We start from the raw sequence: 22944 nt of genomic DNA, 5'->3' as shown, positions 1-22944 counted from the left end.
AAAATAGTATTGGCAGTCCTAGCCACAACAATCAGACAAGAAAAAGAAATAAAAGGCATCCAAATTGGAAAGGTGGAAGTAAAACTGTCTTTGTTTGCAGATGACATGATAGTGTACATAGAAAACCCTATACACTCCACCAAAAAACTACTCAACCTAATAAGTGAATCTGGCAAAACAATGGGATACAAAGTCACTATTGAGAAATTGAAGGCATTTTTTGTACACCAACAATGAAATATCAGAATCAGAAATCAGGGGAAAATATCCCACTTGCTATAAAAACAAGAAAAATAAAATACCTAGGAATAAACTTAACCAAGGAGGCAAAAGACCTGTACTCAAAAAACTACAGAACACTGAATAAATTAAGGAAGACACAAATAAATGGAAGCATATATCGTGTTCATGGATTAGAAGAATTAACATCATCAAAATGTCCATACTACCCAAAGCAATTTATAGATTCAATGTAATCCTTATTAACATACCAATGACATATTTCACAGATACAGAACAAACATTTAAAAAGTTCATACGGGACCATAAACAACCCTGAATAGCTGCAGCAATTTTGAGGAAGGAGAACAAAGTAGAAGGAATCACAATACTTGACATCAAACTATATTACAAGGCCAATGTAATCACAACAGTCTGGTACTGGCATAAGAACAGACACGTGGATCAAGGGAACAGAATAGAGAGCCCAGAAATAAACCTATGTCTCTAAGGTCAATTACTATTTGACAGAGGAACTGAGAGCATAAAACAGAGTAAAAGTAGCCTTTTCAATAAGTGGTGCTGGGAGATCTGGACAGCTACATGCTAAAAAATGAAACTTAACCACCAACTTACACCATACACAAAAATAAAGTCAATATTGATAAAAGACTTAAATAAGCTGTGATACCATAAAAATCCTAGAGAAAACATAGGCAGTAAAGTGTCAGCTATCCCATGCAACAGTATCTTTGACGATATATCTCCTAGGGCAAGGGACATAAAGGAAAGAATAAACAAATGGGACTTCATCAAGTTTAACAGTTTCTGTATGGCTAAAGAAAACACCAGCAAAATGAAAAAGGAACCAACCATATGGGAAAATATATTTGCCTAGGATACCTTGGACAAAGGTTTGATCTCTAAAACATATAAAGAATTCACACAATCCCACACCAGGAAGACAAACAATCCAATTGAAAAATGTGCAAAGGGCCCTGCCTTGTGTGGCTCAGTGGATTGAGCACCAACTTGCTAACTGAAGAGTCTCTGGGTTGCTGGTTCACTTCCCAGTACAGGTCACATGCCTGGGTTGCAGGCCAGGTCCTCAGCAGTGGGTGTGTGAAATTCAACCACACATTGATGTTTCTCTCCCTCTCTCCCTCTCTTCCACTCTCTAAAAATAAATAAATAAAACCTTTAAAAAACTGCATTAAAAAAGAAAAATGGAAAAGGAACCAACCGTATGGGGGAAATACATTTGCCAATGAGACCTCAGACAATGGTTTGATTTCCAAAATATATAAAGAACTCACACAACCCCTCACCAGGAAGACAAACAATCATATTAAAAAATGGGTTAACGGCCCTGGCTGGTGTTACTCAGGGGATTGAGTGCTGGCCTGTGAACCAAAGGGTCGCAAGGTCGATTCCCAGTCAGGGTACATGCCTGGGCTTCACTCCAGGTCCCTGATGAGGGGCATGCAAGAGGCAACCACAAATTGATGTTTCTCTTCTTCTCTTTCTCTCTCCTTTTCCCTCTCTCTAAAAATAAATAAAATCTTTTTTAAAAAATGGGCAAACAACCTGAACAGACACTTCTCAAAAGACGACATACGGAAGGCCCAGAAGGATATAAAAGGATGCTGAGCATCACTAGCCATCAGAGAGATGCAAATTAAAACCACAGTGAGATACCACTTCACACTGATCAGAATGGCCATCATAAACAGATCGACAAACAATGGGTGCTGGCGATGTTGTGGAGAAAAAGGAACCCTAGTGCACTGTTGGTGGGAATGCAGACCGGTGCAGCTAGTGTGGAAAAGAGTATGGAATTTCCTCAGAAAACTAAAAAAATGGAACTACCTTTTGACCCAACAATTCCACTGCTGGGATTATACCCTGAGAATCCCAAAACATCAATTCTAAAGAACCTAGACACCCCAGTGTTCATAGCAGCGTTATTTACAATAGCCAAGTGCTGGAAACAGCCTACGTGCCCATCAGTAAATGAGTGGATCAAAAAATTGTGGTAGGTTTACACTATAGAATACTATGCAGCAGAAAGAAAGAAGGAACTCCTACCCTTTGCGACAGCATGGATGGAACTGGAGAGCATTATGCTAAGTGAAATAAGCCAGGCAGCAAAAGACAAGTAACATATGATCATACCTATAAATGGAACCTAATCAATAAAACAAACAAGCAGCAAAATAGAACCAGAGACATAGAAATAAAGAACAAACTGACAGTTACCAGAGGAGGGGAGGAAGGGGGTTAAAAAGGGAAAGAAGAAGAAAGGTGGTCAAACAGGTATAAAGGACCCATGGACAAAGCCAAAGGGAGGTAGGATTGAGGGTGGGAGGTGGGGTGGTGGGGCAAGGGAGAATGGTTGGGGGAAAATGGAGACAACTGTACTTGAACAGCAATAAAGAATTGAAAAAATAAACAGGCAGTCCATATAAATTGGGGATCTAATAATAAATAGGTCAGAAAATGGAATCTCAGCAGTTCATGGGCTGCCCCTCAGTTTTGAATCCTGATAAGCTTGATTTTGACAATTCATTGTGCTCTGGAAAACCAAATTATAATTACAAGCCAAGATCATTGTGTTATTCCTGTCTTCACCCCCAAACCTGCCATTCCTGGATTCACCACCTTAGTAAATAGCAGCACCAACCTCCCAGTCACCTCAGCTATAAAGAAACTTGGAAGTAAAGGTCAACTCCTCTTCTCCCTTATCCCTCCTATTCAATGAGTCATCAAGTAATTTTGACACTACCACTTTACTTTCAAGTCTGCATTGTTTCTTATCTGCACTTAACTATATTTAGAACCCTATCTCTGGCCAACACTCTACAATGAATCCATGGTCATAATAATAACCACCATTTACCAAGTTCTTACTATGAAGTAGGCACTGAGCTAATAAAATTACATGCATTTTCTCATTTATTAATTTATTTAGTCCTCACAAAAATCTCAATATTAGATACTATTGTTATTCCATTGTTCAGATTTAGAAACAAGCTTAGAGAGGTTATTTGCTAAAAATAGCATCACTAATAGATGGCATCATTGTGACTCAAAACCAGTTAGACTCCAGTGTTTATGTTCATAACCATTGTGTCACAATGCTTCCCAGTATTGTCCTAAAATTCAGATATTTTCCTTAAAATCCTTAAGTTGTTCCCCACCTTTAGAACAAAATCCAAACTCCTTAAAATTACATATAGTAGATTATTTGTCATTATTCTACTGTCAACTCACTTTCCTCCCATTTGTTCCCCAGCTTCTGTGAACTGTAGTTACACTTAACATCTTGTTGTTCTTCAAACATACCAGACACTTTTAGACATCTATGCTTTTGCTCATGCTGTTTCCTCTTCATCTAATTCCCTTCACCTTTTCTACATTTGGGAAATTCCTACTCATATGTCAGGATTTGCTACCTCTTCTTTGATGCTTCTTATGATTTCCCATACATGGAATTGTGCTCCTTCTACCTCATTGTACCACAGGATTTATACACTCATATAATAATGCTTTTCATGGTATATTATAATTATTTGCATTAGGCCTTCCGCTTAAACATAGATAGACATTTGAATTTACATGCTCATATACATCCCTGAATATCTTAAAGCCAGGGACCATATCCAGTTTATATCTGTATCCTCATAATCTAACAATGTTAGTGACAGATGCAGGTGTTCAACAAATGTTAAATAAATGAATAACATAAAATAGTTGCTTAGTGAAGGGGCTATTTTGGCATTGAGGACTCTGGAGGCTTACTTAGTCTGCTCAAAATCAGAGCAGAGGATACAGCATGGCCCTATAGTGTATCACAAATAAACTACACCAGAACACATTGTTTCAGTTCTAGTGACCAAATGTATAAAGCTGCCAGACTCCAGCATATTTACAAACTCCAGTGCCTCTTCTATATACTCTCTGCACAGCAACATCTTTATGCTTGTATGATGGACCTCTTCTTCACTTGGGCAGACTTTTACTATTGCCCCTCACCTTGTTCCCAGCCGTATCCCAGCTGTTCTGGATGTATGATGTCTGTCCAGAAAAAGTCCAGCCATTGTTAATATAATGAGAATGGTTGGTGCTACATTGATGTAAACTGGCAGCCAAGGACTGGGATGCACATGTGTGAACAATGACCACTGTAGTAGCTAGTGGGGGCAGTAAACACCATTGAGTGAGCATGTGTACTGTGTGGCCATGGCATTCAAAATTACTGAGCCAATAGAGTAATGAATCTGCGTCAAATTTTGCATTAAGCTTGAACATTCTTCCACAAAAACTATTCGGATGACTCAGAAGGCCACAGCTAAGGGCAACTGGTGATTGGCAGCTTCATCACAACAATGTGCCCACTCTTGCATCACATCTCATGCAGAGTTTTTTGGTAAAACATCAGATCACCCAGGTAACTCAGCGCCCCGCCCTCCACAGCCCAGATTTGGTGCCCTGCGACTTCTGGCTTTTCCCAAAACTAAAATTACCTTTGAAAGAGAGGAGATTTCAAACCATCGATGAGATTCAGGAAAATATGACCAGGCAGTTGATGGCGATTGGTAGAGCTGTGTGAAGTCCCAAGGTGCCTACTTTGAAGGAGACTGAGGCATCATTTTTCTATGTACAATGTTTTTGTATCTTGTATCTTCTTCCATAGAAGATATATGTCTTCTATATGTCTATAGTCATAGTACATGGCTGGATACCTTCTGGACAGACCTCGTATACACGATAATTACAGACTGTACCACTCTTCTGTAGCCAATATCTTGGCAATAGACCAGACATGGTTAGCCTATACTTCAATGCAGCTGAGCTACATTATGCCCTGCTTTCCATCTCTTACCATAAATTTCACACTGGTCTTCAATTATCTCATGAGGACACTAATGTCTGAAGGTGAATTCCACCATGATTGCCATATAGCTATCCTGTTGTTTGGCTATGTTCCTGCCAGCCCTCAATGGGGTTGATTCTTGTCCTTGTATCATCCTTGGACTGAACTCCTGGAACAATCTTAATTCCTAACATGATGTTTAACCAAACTCTGCTTGTTATCCCCCAAACTATGACCGAAGGCATCTCCTGGTTTGAATTTCCTTGATTGTCCTTGGATTGTTTCCAGTGTCTCCTGATTGAGGTTTGGCCTCAGAATGGGCTTTACTTTTGAAGAACCAAACAGCTTATTTTATGTACTCCAGTCAGTTCAACACAATGGCTTCCCTTATCCCAAGAAAAATGTGACACTTTCTGAGGACTAATTGTGGAATTCATAGTATTTTGAAATCTGTGTTCACATTGTGTTAGTCCTCGCCTGCCTCAGCCATTCCCCAACCCTGCTCCAGCTCTGTATGATGATTACAAATCTGCTGCACATTCTGCCCTAACCAGCAACCCTGTAACCAATGAGGATCCACCCAATAAGACCTTTAGAAGTTTCCTCCTTATTAGCAAGGAGGGGATGATTTGGGGCTAAGAATAGTTTATAGCTGCCTTGTATACAATGCCTGGGGAATAAATAGGACCTGAAAGCCTGGGAAAGAATTGGAGTACAGCAACCTACCTGATCCCCCTTCCCTCAAATATAAGGCTAAGAATAAAGAACTGGATACTTAAGCTTTGAACCCTATCTAATAAGTTTATGCATTGAATGTACTTATCTCAGTCCTGCAATCTTCCATCCTGTCAGTAGCATTTCTTTCTAGGAGGCCAGCCCAATGTCCTCGTTGTAAAATAGTATTAGGTTAAGGAGAAACCCAAGGATTAATAGGAATAATGACGGTGGTGATAATAGTTGTGAATATAATGCTGGTGGTGATGGTAATGGTGGCCATGGCAATGACAGCAGTAGGTATGGTGGCTGGAGATGGTGATGATAGTAGTGGAAATGTTTACTTAGACTTTTGGTAAAGTTTTGGGAAGTCCAGCCTCCTTGAGTAAATATTTGTTCAGGCATTTGTCTTGACTTGTATGAAATTGCCTTCTCTGTTAAAAATCCATTTCCCCACTATGAGTACAGCTGCTTCACATAAAGTCCTAACACCATATTATAAACTCCTGCTTAGATCAGGCCCCTCTTTTATAGCAACATCTGCCTTGCCTGTCCTGAGTTTTCCCCACAGTCCTTGGATTTGATTGTCCCTCTGCTTCCCACTCTCCAAAGGGGGAAGCTGAGACCTCCTATCCTCTCCTAAGTAGTAGCATCTCCAAATCAGACTTATGTTTAGGTTATCTCTGAGAATTCCCTCAATGATAGGACAATTCTTGTCAGAAAACAGCTTATTAATCAACAGATGCCCTCTACTCTGTTTTTAAAGGGAAAATTGCATAATTTTGCTTTCATCTGGGAATCAACCGGATTATTGATCAGTATTTTCCTTAAAAAATAATGGTTGTTTTCACCTGAAAATTTCAGAAAAGGTCTACGCATCATCAGTATAGGTTAAGGAAAGACAGAGAAATCCAACTGATGGAGATAGAAAAACAACACACTCATTTTTTTTAACTGGTAAAACATTTATTGAATTAATAATTGAAACCTGACAGATTTTTCAAAGCAATGAGACATTAGCAATATATAAATTGTCTTTGTTATCCAAGAGCATAAACAGAAATAATGACCTCATAAAAATAAAAAAATTACAAACTATATGAGGCTTCTGAGCAAGGTTAAAGAGTCCCCCACAACCTAGGATGAGAAGCAGCAGCCAAGTGTTGCTTATGCCTGGTTGGGCAATTATTTGAAGTGCTTTTTAAAATTTTTAATTGAGGTATAATTGACATACAATATTATATTACTTTCAGGTTTACATTATGATTTAATGTGTTTATATATTGACCAGCACAATAAATCTAGTTAACATATATCAACTTCCATATTTAAAAATATTTTTTCCTTGTGATACAAACTTTTTTTAATTTATTTTTTGTTCAAATACATTTGTTTCCACCTTCCCACCACAACTTTCCCCTACCCCCCTCCCCTATCTCCCTCCTTCAGTCCTTCCCCACTTTGGCTTTGTCCATGAGTCCTTGAAATATGTTCCTTGACTTGACCTGTCCCTTCCCTTTCCCTGCCCAACCCTCCCACCTTCTCTCTTGATGCTGTTGGTTTCTTTTTTCTTTCAATGTTGCTGGTCTTATTTTCCTTGCATCGTTGCTTTGTTGGTTAGGTTCCACTTATAGGTAAGATCATATGGTATTTGTCTTTCGCCCCCTGGCTTATTTCGCTTAACATAATGCTCTCTAGTTCGATCCATGCTGTCGTGAAGTTTAGTAGTTCTTTTTTTCTTTCTGCTGCGTAGTATTCCATTGCGTAAATATACCATAGTTTTTTGGACCCAATCATCTACTGATGGGCATTTAGGTTGCTTCCAACACTTGGCTATTGTAAATTGTGCTGCTATGAACATTGGGGTGCATAGGTTCTTTTGAATTGGCGTTTTGGGGTTTGTGGGGAATAGTCCCAGCAGGTGAATCACTGGATCAAAAGGCAGTTCCATTTTTAGCTTTTTGAGGAAATTCCACAGTTTTCCACAGTGGCTGCACCAGCCTGCATTCCCACCAACCGTGTACTAGGGTTCCCTTTGCTCCACAGCCTCACCAGCACCTGTGGTTTGTTAATCCATTTATGATGGCCATTCTGACTGGTGTGATGTGGTATCTCATTGTGGTTTTAATTTGTATTTCTCTGATGGCTAGTGATGCTGAGCATCCTTTCAAAAGTCTCTAGGCCCTCTGTATCTCTTACTTGGAAAAGCGTCTGCCCAGACCCTTTGCCCATTTTTTAATTGGATCATTTGTCTTCTTGGAGAGGAGTCCTGTGAGTTATCTATAAATTTTGGAGATCAAACCTCTATCTGATATATGATTAGCAAATATATATCCCATACGGCTGGCTCCCTTTTCATTTTGCTGATGTTTTCTTTAGCCATGCAGAAGCTTCTTATTTTGATGAGGTCCCACTTGTTCATTCTTTCCTTTATATCCCTTGCTTTAGGAGACATATCTGTGAAAATATTGTTGCATGGGATATCTGAGAGTTTCCTACCAATGTTCTCCTCTAGGACTTTTATGGTGTTACGACTTACATTTAACTCTTTTATCTATCTTGAGTTTATTTTTGTGTGTGGTGTCAGCTGATGATGAAATTTCAATTGTTTGCATGGAGCTGTGCAGCTCTCCCAACACCATTTCTTGAAGAGGCTATTTTTACTCCACTTCATGCTTCTGCCCCCTTTGTCAAATATTAATTGATGATATAGACATGGGCTTATTTCTAGGCTTTCTATTCTGTTCCACTGGTTGATGAGTCTGTTCTTGTGCCAGTACCAGGTTGTTTTGAGTATAGTGGCTTTGTAATATAGTTTGATGTCTGGTATTGTGATCCCTCCTACTTTGTTTTTCTTTCTCAAAATTGCTGAGGCTATTCGGGGTCGTTTATGGTTCCATATAAATTTTTGAAATCTCTGTTCTATTTCTGTGAAATATGTCATTGGTATTTTAATAGGGATTGCATTGAATCTATAAATTGCTTTGGGTAGTATGGACATTTTGATGATATTAATTCTTCAAATCCATGAGCACGGTATATGCTTCCATTTATTTGTGTCTTCCTTCATTTCTTTCTTCAATGTTGCATAGTTTTCTGCACACAGGTATTTTACCTCCTTGGTTAAATTTATTCCTAAGTACTTTATATTTCCTGTTACTATAGCAAATGGGACTTTTTTTTTTCTGATGTCTTCTTCTTTTATTTCATTGCTGTTGTACAAAAATGCCTTTGATTTCTGAATATTGACTTTGTATCCTGCTGTTTTGCCAAATTCACTTATTAGATTGAGTAGTTTTTTTTTTGGTAGAGTCTACAGGGTTTTCTATGTACACTATCATGTCATCTGCAAACAATGATAGTTTTACTTCCTCCTTTCCAATTTGGATGCCTTTTATTTCTTTTTCTTACCTGACCACTGTGGCTAGGACTTCCAATACAATGTTGAATAGAAGTGGTGAAAGCGGACATCCTTCTCTTGTTCCCGATCTTAGTGAGAAAGCTTTTAGTTTTTGCCCGTTGAGTATGATGTTGGCTGTAGTTTTTTTTACATATGGCTTTATTACATTGAGGTATGCCCCCTTTATTCCCATTTTGCTGAGTGTTTTGATCATAAATGGGTACTGTACCTTATCCAATGCTTTTTCTGCATCTATCAAGATGATGATGTGGTTTTTGTCTTTCCTTTTGTTTGTGTGATGTATTACATTTATTGATTTGTATATATTGAACCATCCCAGCATCCGTGGGATGAAGGCCACTTGATCGTGGTGAATGATCTTTTTAATGTATTGCTGGATGCAGTTTGCCAATAGTTTGTTGAGGATTTTAGTGTCTATGTTCATCAGCTAAATTGGCCTGTAGTTTTCTTTCTTTGTAGGGTCTCTATTTCGTTTTGGGTTTAGAGTGATGCTGGCCTCATAAAAAGGGCCTGGGAGTCTTCCCTCCTCTTGGATTTTGTGGAATAGTCTGAGAAGGACAGGGGTTAGCTCTTCCTTAAATGTCTTGTAAAATTCTCCTCTGAAACCATCCAGTCCAGGGCTTTTGTGTTCCAGGAGTTTATTGATTACCGTTTCAATTTCCCCAGCTGTAGCAGTCTTTTCAGGCTTTCTGCTTCTTCTTCATTCAGTGTTGGAAGATTATACTTTTCTAGAAATTTGTCCATTTCATCAAGGTTTTCAAATTTTGGTATATAATTGTTCATAGCAGTTTCTGACAATCCTTTGTATTTCTGTGGTATCAGTTGTTATTTCTCCTCTTTTATTTCTGATATTATTTATTTGGGCCCTCTCCCTTCTTTTCTTGAGGAGTCTGCTTAAAGGCTTGTCAATTTTATTTATCTTTTCAAAGAACCAGCTTCTGGATTGGTTTATCCTTTGACTTCTTCCTTTCATCTCTACGTCATTCAGTTCTGCTCTGATCTTGATTATTTCCTTCCTTCTACTTGCTCTGGGGTTTATTTGTTGTTGTTTCTCCAGTTCTTGAAGTTGTAGTGTTAGGTCTTTTATTTGAAATGTTTCTATCTTTTTTCAGTAGGCCTGTATTGCTATGAACTTCCCTCTCAGGACTGCCTTTGCTATGTCCCTTGGTTTTGGACTGTTGTATATTCATTTTCATTTGTTTCCAGGAACTTTTTGATTTCTCCTCTTATCTCATTATTGACCCATTCAATGTTCAATAGTGTGCTGTTCAGTCTCCATGAGTTTGCAAGTTTTTGAAGTTTTTCCTTGAGGTTGATTTCCAGTTTCAAGCCCTTGTGGTCCGAGAAAATGCTTGTTAGTATTTCAATTTTCCAGAATTTGCTGAGGTTTGCTTTGTGTCCTATCATGTGGTCTATCTTTGAAAAACTTCCATGAGCATTTGAACAGAACGTGTATTTTGCTTCTTTGGGATGAAAGGTTCTATATATGTCAGTTAAGTCCATTGGATTTAATGTGTCATTCAGCTCCACAATATCCTTATTGATGTTTTGTTTTGAATTCTGTGCATTTTTGACAGTGGGGTGTTAAAATCCCCTACTATCAGTTTGTTGCTGTGATTTTCCTTATATACTTGGTTGCTCTTATGTTGGGTGCATATAAGTTTACACTGTTTGTGTTTTCTTGATGGATTCTTTAAGTATTATGAAGTGTCCCTTTGGGTCTCTTTTTATGGCCTTTGTTTTGAAATCTATTTTGACTGATATAAGTATTGCTACCCCTGATTTTCTTTCTTGCCCATTTGCTTGGAATGTTTTCTCCATCTCTTTATTTTCAATCTGTGTAGTTCCTTTATTCTGATGTGGGTCTCTTGTAGGCAGCATATATGTGGGTCATGTTTTCTTACCCATTAAGCTCTCCTGTGTCTTTTGAATGGGGCATTTAGTCCATTTCCATTGAGAGGTATTATTGATAAGTACTTATTCATTTTTTCCCTTTGTACCTGTGTTTTTCTTTCTCACTCTTTTTCTTCATCTTCTTAAACCAGTCCCTTTAGCATATCTTATAGTGCTGGTTTGGTGGAGACATATTCTTTTAGTCTTCTGTTGTCTGGGAAACTCCTTATTTCACCTTCCATTTTCATTGAGAGCCTTGCTGGGTAGAATAGTCTTGGTTGTAGGTCTTTGCTTTTCATTATTTGGAATATTTCTTGCCATTCCCTTCGGGCTTGTAGTGTTTCTGTTGAGAAGTCAGCTGCTATCCGTATCGGAACTTCCTTGTATCTTACTATCTATTTCTCCCTTGCTGCTTTTAGGATTCTTTCTTTGTCTTTGATATTTGCCATTTTAACAATGACGTGACTTGGAGTGAGCCTCATTGGGTTCCTCTTGAATGGGGCCCTCTGTGCTTCCTGGACCCATGAGACATTTTCTCTCCTCAAATTGGGGAAATGTTCCATCATTACTTTTTTGAGGAGGTTCTCTATCCCTTGCTCCTCTTCTTCTCCTTGTGGTATCCCTATTATGCGGATATTATTGCGTTTCAGGTTGTCCTGCATTTCCCTAAAGGCCTCTTCATTCTTTTTCAGTTTTTTTCCATGTCTTGTTCTTTCTGGGAGATTTTTTCCTACCTTCCCCTCCATCTCACTTATTCGATCCTCTGCTTCATCTAGCCTCCCTTGAATCCTTCTACTGTATTCTTCTATTCAGAAATGGTATTCTTCATTTCCTCTTGTGTCTTCTTGATAGTTTCTATGTCCTTTTCCGGATTGATATAGTTTGCAGTAAGTTCCTGATAGTTTCCCTGTAGTTTCTCATAGTTCTCTTTGAGCTGGCTGAGCTCATTGAGCTTCCTTAGAACCGTTGTTTTGAATTCAATATCTGATAGTTCACTTGCCTCTATTTCATTTAGCTCTCTGTGGAGATTCCTCCTTTCCCCTTATTTTGGGGTATTTCTTTTCCTTCCCATTACTTATGAGAGTCTTTTTTTTTTCTTGCTTCAATTGATCAGTGTTGATTTCCTGACTTTCTGTATTAAACTTCTATGATAGTAGGCAGGTCTTTTATTTATTCATTCATTCATTCATTCATTCATTCATTCATTCATTCATTCTTTTCTTTCTGGGTCTGCCTCTGATGATGTCAGTTGTTGTCCCTGTCTGACCATAGGCCATTTGTTTTAGCCTTCCAGGAATCTTTTGTCTGTGTCTGTCTCCTACAATTGTTAATCTAGTCACTCTACCCTCAACTATCAGGCTTAGGCACCACAGGGCGAGGTAGTGCCTCCTGTGAGCTGGACTATCATGTCCTTACAGGCTGTTGTCACTCAGGGGAGTGGTCTTCCTGAGCAAGATGGAGACTGTGGAATGGGGACGGAGTCAGCACCAGGATCTCCCTGGCTACCCCTTAGTTCTCTCCTCATTGCCTCCACCTCCAGTCTCTCCTCAAGAGTTTCTAGGCAGCTCGGTGTCCCCTTTAGCCCGGGGTCTACTATCTCTGCAGGCAGCTCTGCACTCAGCATCAAGGCCAGCATGCAACTCCTTTCCCAGCTGGACTGTCCTGAGGGCAGGGCTACTATTTCCTTTCCCGCTACTGCCTCTTTGGGGTGTGGCCTGCCTGCACAAAATGGAGACTGCAGAATAGGGAAGGAGTCAGTTCTGGGAATCCTTAGCTACTCCTCCAGTTCTTTCCCCAACGCCTCCATCTCCAGTCTCTCCCCAAGGGTCTCTAGGCAACTCTGTGTCCCCTTTGGCCAGGGATCCACTATTTCTGCCGGCCGCGCTGCACTCAGCACCCCAGCCCACGTGTGCACAAGCTCTGGGCAGAGCGTGCAGAAGGCAGGTTATTGATTCACTTATGCCTGAGCAAGATGGTAGCTGCAGAGTGGGAGGTTAGTCATCACCAGTGCTCTGCTGGCCACCGTCTCAGTTCTCTTCACAAAGTTATGATACAAACTTTTAACATTTAAAATTCTCTTAAGAGCCCTGACTGGTGTTGCTCAATGGATTCAGCACCAGCCTGGGAACCAAAGTGTCACAGTTTGATTCCCAGATAGGGCACATGCCTAGGTTGCAGGCCAAGTCACCAGTAGGGGCCACATGAGAGGCAACCACACATTGATGTCTCTCTCCCTCTCTTTATACCTCCCTTCCCATCTCTCTAAAACTAAATAAATAAAATCTTTAAAAATAAAATAAAATTCTCTTAGGAATTTTCAAATATGCAATACACTACTATTAACTACTGTTACCATGCTGTACATTAAATCACCAAGACTTATTTATTTTATAACTGTAAAATTGCACCTTTTGATGCCCTTCATCCATTTTATCTATGCTCACCCTCCACCTCTGGCAACCACCAATCTGTTCTCTGCATCTATGAATTCTTGTTTTGTTTTGTTTCTTTCTTTGACTCCTCATATAAGTGAAGTCATATGGCATTTTTCTGTTTGTGTCAGACTTATTTGACTAGAATACTGCCCTCAAGGTCCATCCATTTTGTCTCAAATGACAAGATTTCATTCTTTCTTATGGCTGAATTAAATATTTAAATAAATAGTCACATTTTCTTAATTTACTCATCCATTGAAGAACACTTTGTTTCCATATTTTGGCTATTTTGAATAACACTGCAATGAAAATGGAGTGCATGCATCTTTTTGAATTAGTGTTTTCATTTTCTTCAGATAAATACCCAGAAGTGGAATTACTGGATCTTATAGTAGTTCTATTTGTAATTTTTTAAGGAACTTTCATACTGCTCCAATTTACATTGTCACCAATAGTGCACAAGGGCTCCCTTTTTTTCTATATACTCACCAACACTTAGAATTTGTCTTTTAATAACAGCCACTCTAACAGATGTGAGGTGATATCTCATTGTGGTTTTGATTTGCACATCCCTGATGATTAGTGATGTTAAGTAATTTTTCATGTACGTTACCCACCTGTATGTCTTTTTTTGGAAAAATGTCTATTCAGACCCTCTGCCATTTTTTAAATCAGGTTATTTTCTTTTTACTATTGAGTTGTATGAGTTATTTATAGATTTTTTGATATTAACTCTTTGTCAGATACATGATTTGTACATATTTTCTAACATTCAGTAGGTTACCCTTTCATTTTGTTGATGGTTTCCTTTGCTGTGCAGAAACTTTTTAGTTTGATATTCTCCCACTTGTTTATTTTTGCTTCTGTTGCCTTTATTTTGGAGTCCGATCCCCAGAAAATCATTGTCAAGTCAATATCAAGAAACATATCACCTGTTTCCTTCTAAAAGTTTTATAGTTGCAGGTCTTACATTCAATCTTTAATCTATTTTGAGTTAATTTTTGTGTACAGTATAAGATAGCAGGCTGTGGGTTCCCTGTTCAGGTGCCAGATGATGGGGAGTACCCTGTCCCACGAAGTTCCCCTGGGTTGCTGCAGATGAAGGAAATCATTCCAGACACTCTTGGTCTGCCAGGAAAAGGGGGTGGTGATTCCCTCTAGTGGAGAATGCTCCGAGTCCTTCTCTTGAAGTTGCTTTTATTGAGAACAATATGCACAGGCGTATACAGCACACATGCAAAGTTCATCAATCAATGTCAAAAGGCTATGTCTATAGAAAATAGATAGAGATCATAGATAACAATCGAAAGAACACAGAGATTTGCCTCAGGCCAGGATCTGGTAGACAGTGTGGCACCCATTTATCCCTGAAATCTGGGAAACTGATTTCATTCTATGCTCAGACCCCAAACAACAGTACTCATTAACTTGAGGGCATTCTTAGCAAAGTAAGTTTCATAGGATTTAATACATTTCTTTTCCAAGCCTAATTGTTCCTGGGAACTGCCTGATCCAGTTTAGGGCTGTACCTGCCTTTAGTATTGTTTCACTGACCCACTCATGTGGGTGGAACAGAGCAGTCAAGAGATAAGGAGATCTCTTTCAGATAGAATGAGGACTCCAGCCATAACAACACTGAGGGATGAGCGTCTTTTTCCCCTTCTCTGTCCCCCAAGTCCTTCCCTGTTGGCCCCTATGTGACTGTGCCTGTCTTGGGTTGCCCCTGCCATCGAGGGGTCTTACTCATCCAGGGCCAAGCAGGGTGATGTGAGGGAGGCGGGGGCTGCGCCCCTGCCAGGGTTACAAGTTTTGTCTCCTCAGCGCCTATTTTCCCAAGGCCTTCCTGCTCAGCTCCAGCCGTGGGGCCCTCTTGCCTGTCAGCAAGGCTGCAGTCCCTGGAACCAGGCAGGATGGTTCCCAACAGCAGGCTAGTTTCATCCTTTTGTATATGCCTTTCCAATTTCCCAGCACTACTTATTGAAGATACTGTCTTTTCCCCATTGTATATTGTTGCCTCTTTTGTCATAGAGTCATTGAGTATATGGGCATGGATTTATTTCTGAGCTCTCCATACTGTTCCATCAATCTGTGTCTATTTTTATGCCAGAATATATTATTTTGATTAATATATCCTTGTACTATAGTTTGATATCAGGTCATATGATACCTCCAACTCCATTCTTCCTCACGATTACTTTGACTATTCAGGGTCTTTTGTGGGCTTATAAATTTTATGATTATTTCCTCTATTTCAATGAAAAAATGTCATGGATATTTTGATAGGGATTGCATTGAATCCATGCATTGCTTTGGGCAGTATGGACATTTTAGCAATAGTCTTCCCATTCAGGAGCATGGTATGTGCTTCCATTTATTTGTATCTTCAATTTTTTTCATCAATGTCTTACAGTTTTCAGAGTACAGGGCTTTTACCTCATTTAAATTAATTCCTAGGTAATTTTTTATGCAATTGTAAACAGGATTGTTTTCTTAATTTCTCTTTCTGGTAGTTTATTATTAGTGTATAAAAATGGAGCCAATTTCTGAATATTTCTTGTATCCTGCTACTTTATTGAATTTATAAATCACTTCTAATAGTTTTTGTTGGATTTTTTAGGGTTCTGTACATCTAGTATCATGTCATCTGCAAGTAATGACAGTTTTACTTCTTTCAAAATTGAATGTATTTTTTCTAGTCTGATTGTTGTGGGTAGGACTTCCAAAACAAGGTTGGGTAAAAGTGGACATCCTTGTGTTGTTCATGATCTACCTCATGGGGTTCTTGTGAAAATTGAAATAATCCTTATAAAGCATTACAACCTGACACTTAGTAGATACTCAACTATTTACTAAGTTTACTAAAGGTAGCACTGTTTTCATTTGGCAAACCCACCTAAGTTTTCATGATAATGTTGGGTTAGCAAATAAAGATGGTTAAAACTGGGAAAAACTAGGTCTCTATACAAATTGCTACCCATACTCTTTATGTTAGCAGCGGCTCCCATTTGCAACGTCTTCATTGCAAATGAAGTACGCACCTTGGGACCTCACACAGCTCTCCCAATTGCTATCCGCTGCCCCCTCGTATTTTCCTGAATCTCGACGGTTTGAAATATCTTCTCTTTTAGTTTTTAGGTGATTTTAGTTTTGGGAAGAGCCAGAAGTGGCAGGGCACTAGATCTGGGCTGTGGTGGGAGGGGAGCTGAGTCACCTAGGTAATTTGATGTTACAACAAGAAACAGCACAACATGTGACACATGAGCTGGCGCACTGTTGTGATGAAGCTGCCAATCAGCAGTTGCCCATAGCTGCAGCCTTCTGAATCACCCAAATAGTTTCTTTCCATGGAGGAATGTTCAAGCTTAATGCAAAATTTCATGCAGATTCATTGGTCTATTCACTCAGTCATTTTGAATTCGATGGCCACACAGTACACATGCTCACTCAACGGTGTCTACTGCCCCCACTGACTAGTACAGTGAAGTCATCATTATTCACGCATGTGCATTCCAGTCCTCTCTCCTTGGCTGCCAGGTTACATCGATATTGCACAAACCATTCTTGTTATATTAACAATGGTGGGACTTTTTCCAGACAGACCTTGTATCTCTTACTTGGTATGTCAACTCACCTTGCAAACCTGGTGAATGTTTTCCCACTTCTGCTTCCGTATCTACATTTCCTCACTTCCCTAAAGTAGTGGTTCTGAAAGTGTAGTCCCTGGACTAGTAGGATCAGCATCAGCATCATCTGGGAACTTGTTAAAAATGCAGATTCATGAACCCCTCCCCAGACCTACTCTCAGTGGTGGATGTGGGACACCAAGCAGTATGTTTTAACAGTCCCCTCTTAGTGATTCTGATGGATGTTCAAATTAGAGAACCCTTGCCATATCCTTCTGACATAGCTATCATGGCCTATAAAAAAGCATCATCTCATTATATCATGTCCATAAGTTTCATATCTCTTGTTTTTTATTTCTCTCCATTTCTGTGTACAGGCCTTCACTATGCACTTGTGCGTTTACTTCAGTTTTTAAGTGGCTACATCTTAAAACGTTTTTTTTGTCTTCAGGGACAAAGACTGGTTGGTTATTACCATAAGACATATTATGTTGAATAATAACCTTATTTTGCTAACCTTTCATCCTTTTATATATCCTCTACATCTAAGTTATAACTAGAATTTGAGCAAGAGTTGAACCAAGAGCAAATAATAACTTTATGGATTTACTTTTGTGCTCATATAATTTAATGTCTGTATTTATATCTATCCTACTTCTTTAAAAAAAACACTTTCAGGTAGATCCTTCAAATCCCACCCCAAATACTGAGGATAATGAGAACATGCCAAATCATAACTCCTATTAGTCACAGTACAGATCCCCAGTTCATTTGCTCTTTTCGTTTACCTAGATGTTAACAGGATAAAAAATCTGGAACATTTGCTTTAAAACCTCTCATTCTACAGATTAATACAACTGTTGATCAAATTAGTCCCATGCAGCTCTTTTAAGACTTGAGATTTTTATCTACATAATGTAGGCTATCTAAAAAACAGGGATAATAAGATGGGAAAAAGTGAAATTCTGGTGACCTGGAAGAAGTTTCTTCATGACATAGAGACAAGAGAGTAAGGGGACTAAATGGTAATGGGAAAAATACATTAAATTTAAAAAATATATATGAGAAGTAAGATGACTCTACAGTGCTGTAGATACCCTAAAAACTTTTGTGTTGTTATCCTATCTATGGAAACTGAAAAAGTTAGGGCTTTGAGTACTTCCAGTTAGTGTTATTAAGCACTATTTCTTCCAGTTCACAATGCTTCATGTTTTCCTTAGTGGATGATGTCAAATAGAACTCCCAGCTTGAAAAAGGTTTTAATTGCCACTTGACTTGCATAATAAAGGCATATCCTATTAGCTGTTATAGAATATATAAAATTAACCATTCCCAGACCCCAAAGAAAGAAGAGTTATGTCTCACAAATCCTATTATTTCCTCTCACCTTTTATTTATCCCTTCTCCAGTTACATCCTGGAACAGGTTTTCAACACACCTCAAGCCTGGTTTACTATCAGAGCTTCCCCAACTGCCATCAGGCAACCCATACCGTCTAGTTTAATTTTCTTCCAAATTTCCTTTCAAGTAACTCCCCTCCCCAAAAGCCTGCAATTGTTTCCATTTCCTAACCCATTACATCTAAACTCTTCTGCTTAGATTTAAGGCTATAATCAGGCTCCATCCTTTGCATCCAACTTTATTTTGTACTATTTTCCAACCAGTAGTTCCCTTTCCCCTAGGATAACTGTGAAATTAACTTGCTATATCTTTGGGTAAACTTAAATAAACAAGGAAAAGAAAAACAAACAATGAAATCCCTAACTGCAAAAGTTTATTTACAATTGGAGTTAAGGAATATTTTTAATGCATGCTGAGAAAACAGTAATATTCCAAACATCTAGGTTACTATCTGATAAGGAATACAAGACAATGTTGGAAGAGACTTTGGCACACACAATTACTGGAACCAGGTTATCAGAACACACTATTAGAACCTTATTATCAGAACACTTAACACATATCACCTACTTTTATATCACATCAACTTTATGGACAGCTCATCTAATTTCTCACTGGCTATTTGAGTAAATAACATTCAAGATTAAACATTAAGACTGGGGACTGTAGGGAAGAAATACAGAAGTGGTAAGCATCACAACATTTCAGAGCCTACATACACTAATACAACATTAAGATTAAGAAACAGCACTTCAGTTTTTTTTTTCTGAAACAATTTTTGGCAATGTTCAGCGCATGAGAAGACATTGCTTTGGTCCATCCACCCTTTCCAGTTTTTCAAAGTGTTTCCTGGCATTGCGGATGTTGATCAGAGTAGCTGCAGAAGCTGAGGGTAGGGGTAGGGGAGATACCCAACAAAATAAATACAGTCAGTCAAAGGAATGCCTAATAAAAACAAATAAAAGAGAGCCAAATCCCTCAACGTAGTATGTCACAGACAACACACAGGAATAGGAGGCCCCAAGTTAACCAGGGTCTAATTTTTCTAAAAAAGTAGATGTTTATATTTTAAACACAAAATTTCCAACATAAATTCTCAAAATCCTTTATTTGGAGGCTAATAATATAAAACCTATTATCTTATGTTATATTTTAATATTAACCTAAGGTAGTAAAAGCCAGTGGATCAGAGGTAATTTAAACTTCTGGGAACATCCTGAAAATACTGCTAGAACCTATATTTCAGTGGTTAAGATGGTCATTGCTATTATGGCAGGGAAGTACCAAATACCTCCCTTTATGGCCATAATACAAATATGGCAATATGGCACTTAGAAATATACAATGACATAAAAAATGGTTCAACATGTCATAGTTCAGAGCTTAGATTGACCAGTCTTTTAAAATCTATACCATATACAGCATAAATTATACATTTGGGTTCTCTTTTCCTTTAAAATCCCTAGATTCGGTTACTTGATTTCTGAAGTTCCCAAGAACAAAACATAATACCATAGAGCCTAAATTATCTTTAAGCTTCAAAATATACATGTACTAAATATGTATTAAAATATTTATTACTAGTACTAAGATATTTTTTTCTGGTAAAATATATATAACAAGAAATTTACCATTTTAATCATTTTTAAATGTACAGGTCAGTGGCCTTAAGCACTGTTGTGCAACCATCCTCACTACAAAATAGTTATTTAGTATCTAAAAAAGTACTATCTCTAGGACAGTTAGTTTAATAAATATGTGGCTTTGATCCTATGTCTGTTAAGTTTAAACTTACGAATGGATGGATCAGACATCACAACCATCACATAAGTGTTGGATGTAAAGATATCAATGAAAGCAGCAAAGTTAGAGTTCCTGACTTCCATGCTCTGGAAAGAGGCAGCCAGCTTGCTATTGGAAAAAAAAGAGTAAAGAACATAAAATAAAAACAAGAAATTCTTATCTTTTAAGTTAAACATTTTCATAGCATTATACCTCATTAACTACTTCATTAAAAGAGTTAATCACTAACTCCACTTTGTTTTCCAAGGAAACTCTAATGCTGAATTTAACATGTTTTGGAAAGTGAGTTAGAGAGTTAGGACTTAATGTTGACTGTGAAATGAAAGTGGGTTTACACTTAGATCCATGTTTAAAATGTTATAAAAGATTTCTCTAATATTTAAGAAACTTATTGAAATTTTCCTATCACTGAGATTAACTTTTAAATTTTAGTCACACTGAAATTCAAGAAATGATCCCATTTCTTTGAAAACACACAAGGTGACTATATTTGTATGTCATTCAATATTTCTTCTTAAAAATGTTAGCATTGAAGGTGCCAAAAGTCTCAGTGCCTTTTATGCTAAGGTATAAAAGGAGTAAACATGCTATTCTATTGTCTGGGCATCAAAGTTTTACCAGCATAAGAATTTTCATCCTTCTATCTTTACTAAATTATGACGTTCAGCCATTCTGCCTTCCTATAGTCACAATGCCAAGACTCAAATTGTATTTAATCAAAGTTGAAACAACATGACTAGACATTTCTAGAGTCTCTATTTTGTCCCATCCTTGAATTGGTACCTCCCTATTTTAATTACTGTAGTTTTACATAAAATTTTGGTATTTGGTAGAGTGAATTATCCTTCTTTCTTCTTTTTCAAACTCTCTTGGACATTTTTTATTTCTTCCCAAACAGGATCAAACATCTCAAAAAAGTACTCTGCTTAGATATTTTTCATATGCTTCTTTGATATCACTTGCGTTTACATTAAAGGACAATGAGTTTCATTCACCTCAGTCAGTTGCAGGCTCCCTTAGAATTAGCTTTATTTTCAATTGAAGGAACTATCCTGGATATAGATGTGTGACCCACTAGAGTTATTTGAACCTCTCAAAAATAACAATAATTTTTTTCCAGAGATAACAGATCACACAAGATCTCTTACCTGCAGCTCAGCTTAAACTGCTTAATAATGTTGCTGATTTTCTCAAATCTGTGGGCATCACGCTGCTCTTTACATTGATAGTGAGAAATCACCTATGAAAAAGAACACCACCCTTTAAATACATGCAATATTGTGAGATCACCCCCCGCTACTCTAGGCAGGCATCTGTCAATCAGTCTCTTGGTCACTTGATTTTAGGGCAGACTTGGCATCTGGCATACTGTCTCTTTTCCTCTGTCCCATATGCTGCCAACATTATGCATAATTTCAACAGCCAGTAATTTGGTTATAATTTTATTAGATCATTTAAGTATAATCTATTTTGGCTTGTTACTATTCTTTATCAATTAATTTAATCATTAAATTTTCATTTTATTTCAGTACTTCACAGGCTGGTCTTTGATTTAAAAATTACACATAAACAAGGAAAAGTAAATAAAAATTCTTAGCTGTTCTTGAGGTATACTTAATGTATTTAATTTTAATGAAGTAACCAAGTGGCTTTTGGTATTATATCTAAAAATCTTCACTAAAAGATTCTAAATTCTGAGAACTGACTATTTATAAATGAACCTATTCAGGATGGATGCCCATGTCAGCTGAAAATACTTTCCCTCATGTTTTCAGATTTTAATAAAACTAGACAAGCATTTCCTATAGGCTGAATATACAGATACAAAATTTTCTACTAGGAAACAAAACTGAGTCACTTGCCAAAACCTATGATGTAGATATTACTATCTCCATTTTAGAGAAGAGGTACGAAACTCAGAGAGATTAAGAAATGTGGCTAAAATCACCAAGCATTGGTAGAGCTCAGAAACAAATTATTGACTGTAAGCTGCTTTTAAGAGTTATATTTACTTAGCTGATCAGTGACTACTTAGGCAGTGCTTTGTGACATCTCGAATTAGCTTCTACTACTGTTATTTAAAATTTTTACTTATAAATATAATATTGGTTTTTGTATCCCCTCTCAGGGCCATACATACAGTAGGCTCTATTATAGTTAAGATGAATTTATAACAAAAATTAAAATACCAACATTTCTCTTTTCTCTTCCATCTCTCCATCTGAACTGTTAGCTATGTCACTGAGTTTACTATTACATTTCTTCCATGTTAAAAGTTTTCAACTCAGTCTTTTGGAGAAAGGTGCATACAAGTTTCCTCAAAAGGAAAATAACCCTCATTTCATAATAAAATTCAACAGGAAACAGGGATAGTTCAACATAAATGAACAATTTGCAGAAATAATCTGAATTCTGTAGTAAGGCATACCTACAAAAATCTAATTTTCACTAACAACTAAAGAGCTACAAACCAAAGGATTTCTTTCAGGTCACTAACTGACAATGCTATTTCATAAATAAGGCTAGGCATGCTAACATAATGGCAAGAAGGAAGAAGGT

At 37.8% G+C, this 22944-nt stretch overlaps 1 protein-coding gene across 2 annotated transcripts in view; it reads right to left on the bottom strand.

The window, feature by feature from the left end:
* Nucleotides 1-18886: 18886 nt before the first annotated feature.
* RRAGB (Ras related GTP binding B) overlaps nt 18887-22944 on the bottom strand; it is a 42129-nt gene continuing 38071 nt past the window's right edge. For both annotated transcript variants that reach the window (XM_054565746.1, XM_054565747.1), the window contains 3 exons: nt 21534-21625; nt 20378-20493; nt 18887-19468 (listed from right to left, as the gene is read on the bottom strand). In XM_054565746.1, coding sequence (XP_054421721.1) covers nt 19371-19468; nt 20378-20493; nt 21534-21625 — 306 coding nt within the window. In that variant the 3' untranslated portion in view covers nt 18887-19370. The remainder of the gene's footprint in view (nt 19469-20377; nt 20494-21533; nt 21626-22944) is intronic.

This window comes from Pteronotus mesoamericanus, unplaced genomic scaffold (genome assembly GCF_021234165.1).
Source record: "Pteronotus mesoamericanus isolate MK-2021 breed Mesoamerican mustached bat unplaced genomic scaffold, CSHL_Meso_final contig_166, whole genome shotgun sequence".
NCBI classification, from domain to species: domain Eukaryota; kingdom Metazoa; phylum Chordata; class Mammalia; order Chiroptera; family Mormoopidae; genus Pteronotus; species Pteronotus mesoamericanus.
Note: the sequence above shows the minus strand (reverse complement) of the source record. Positions and strands in the feature narration are given on the sequence as shown.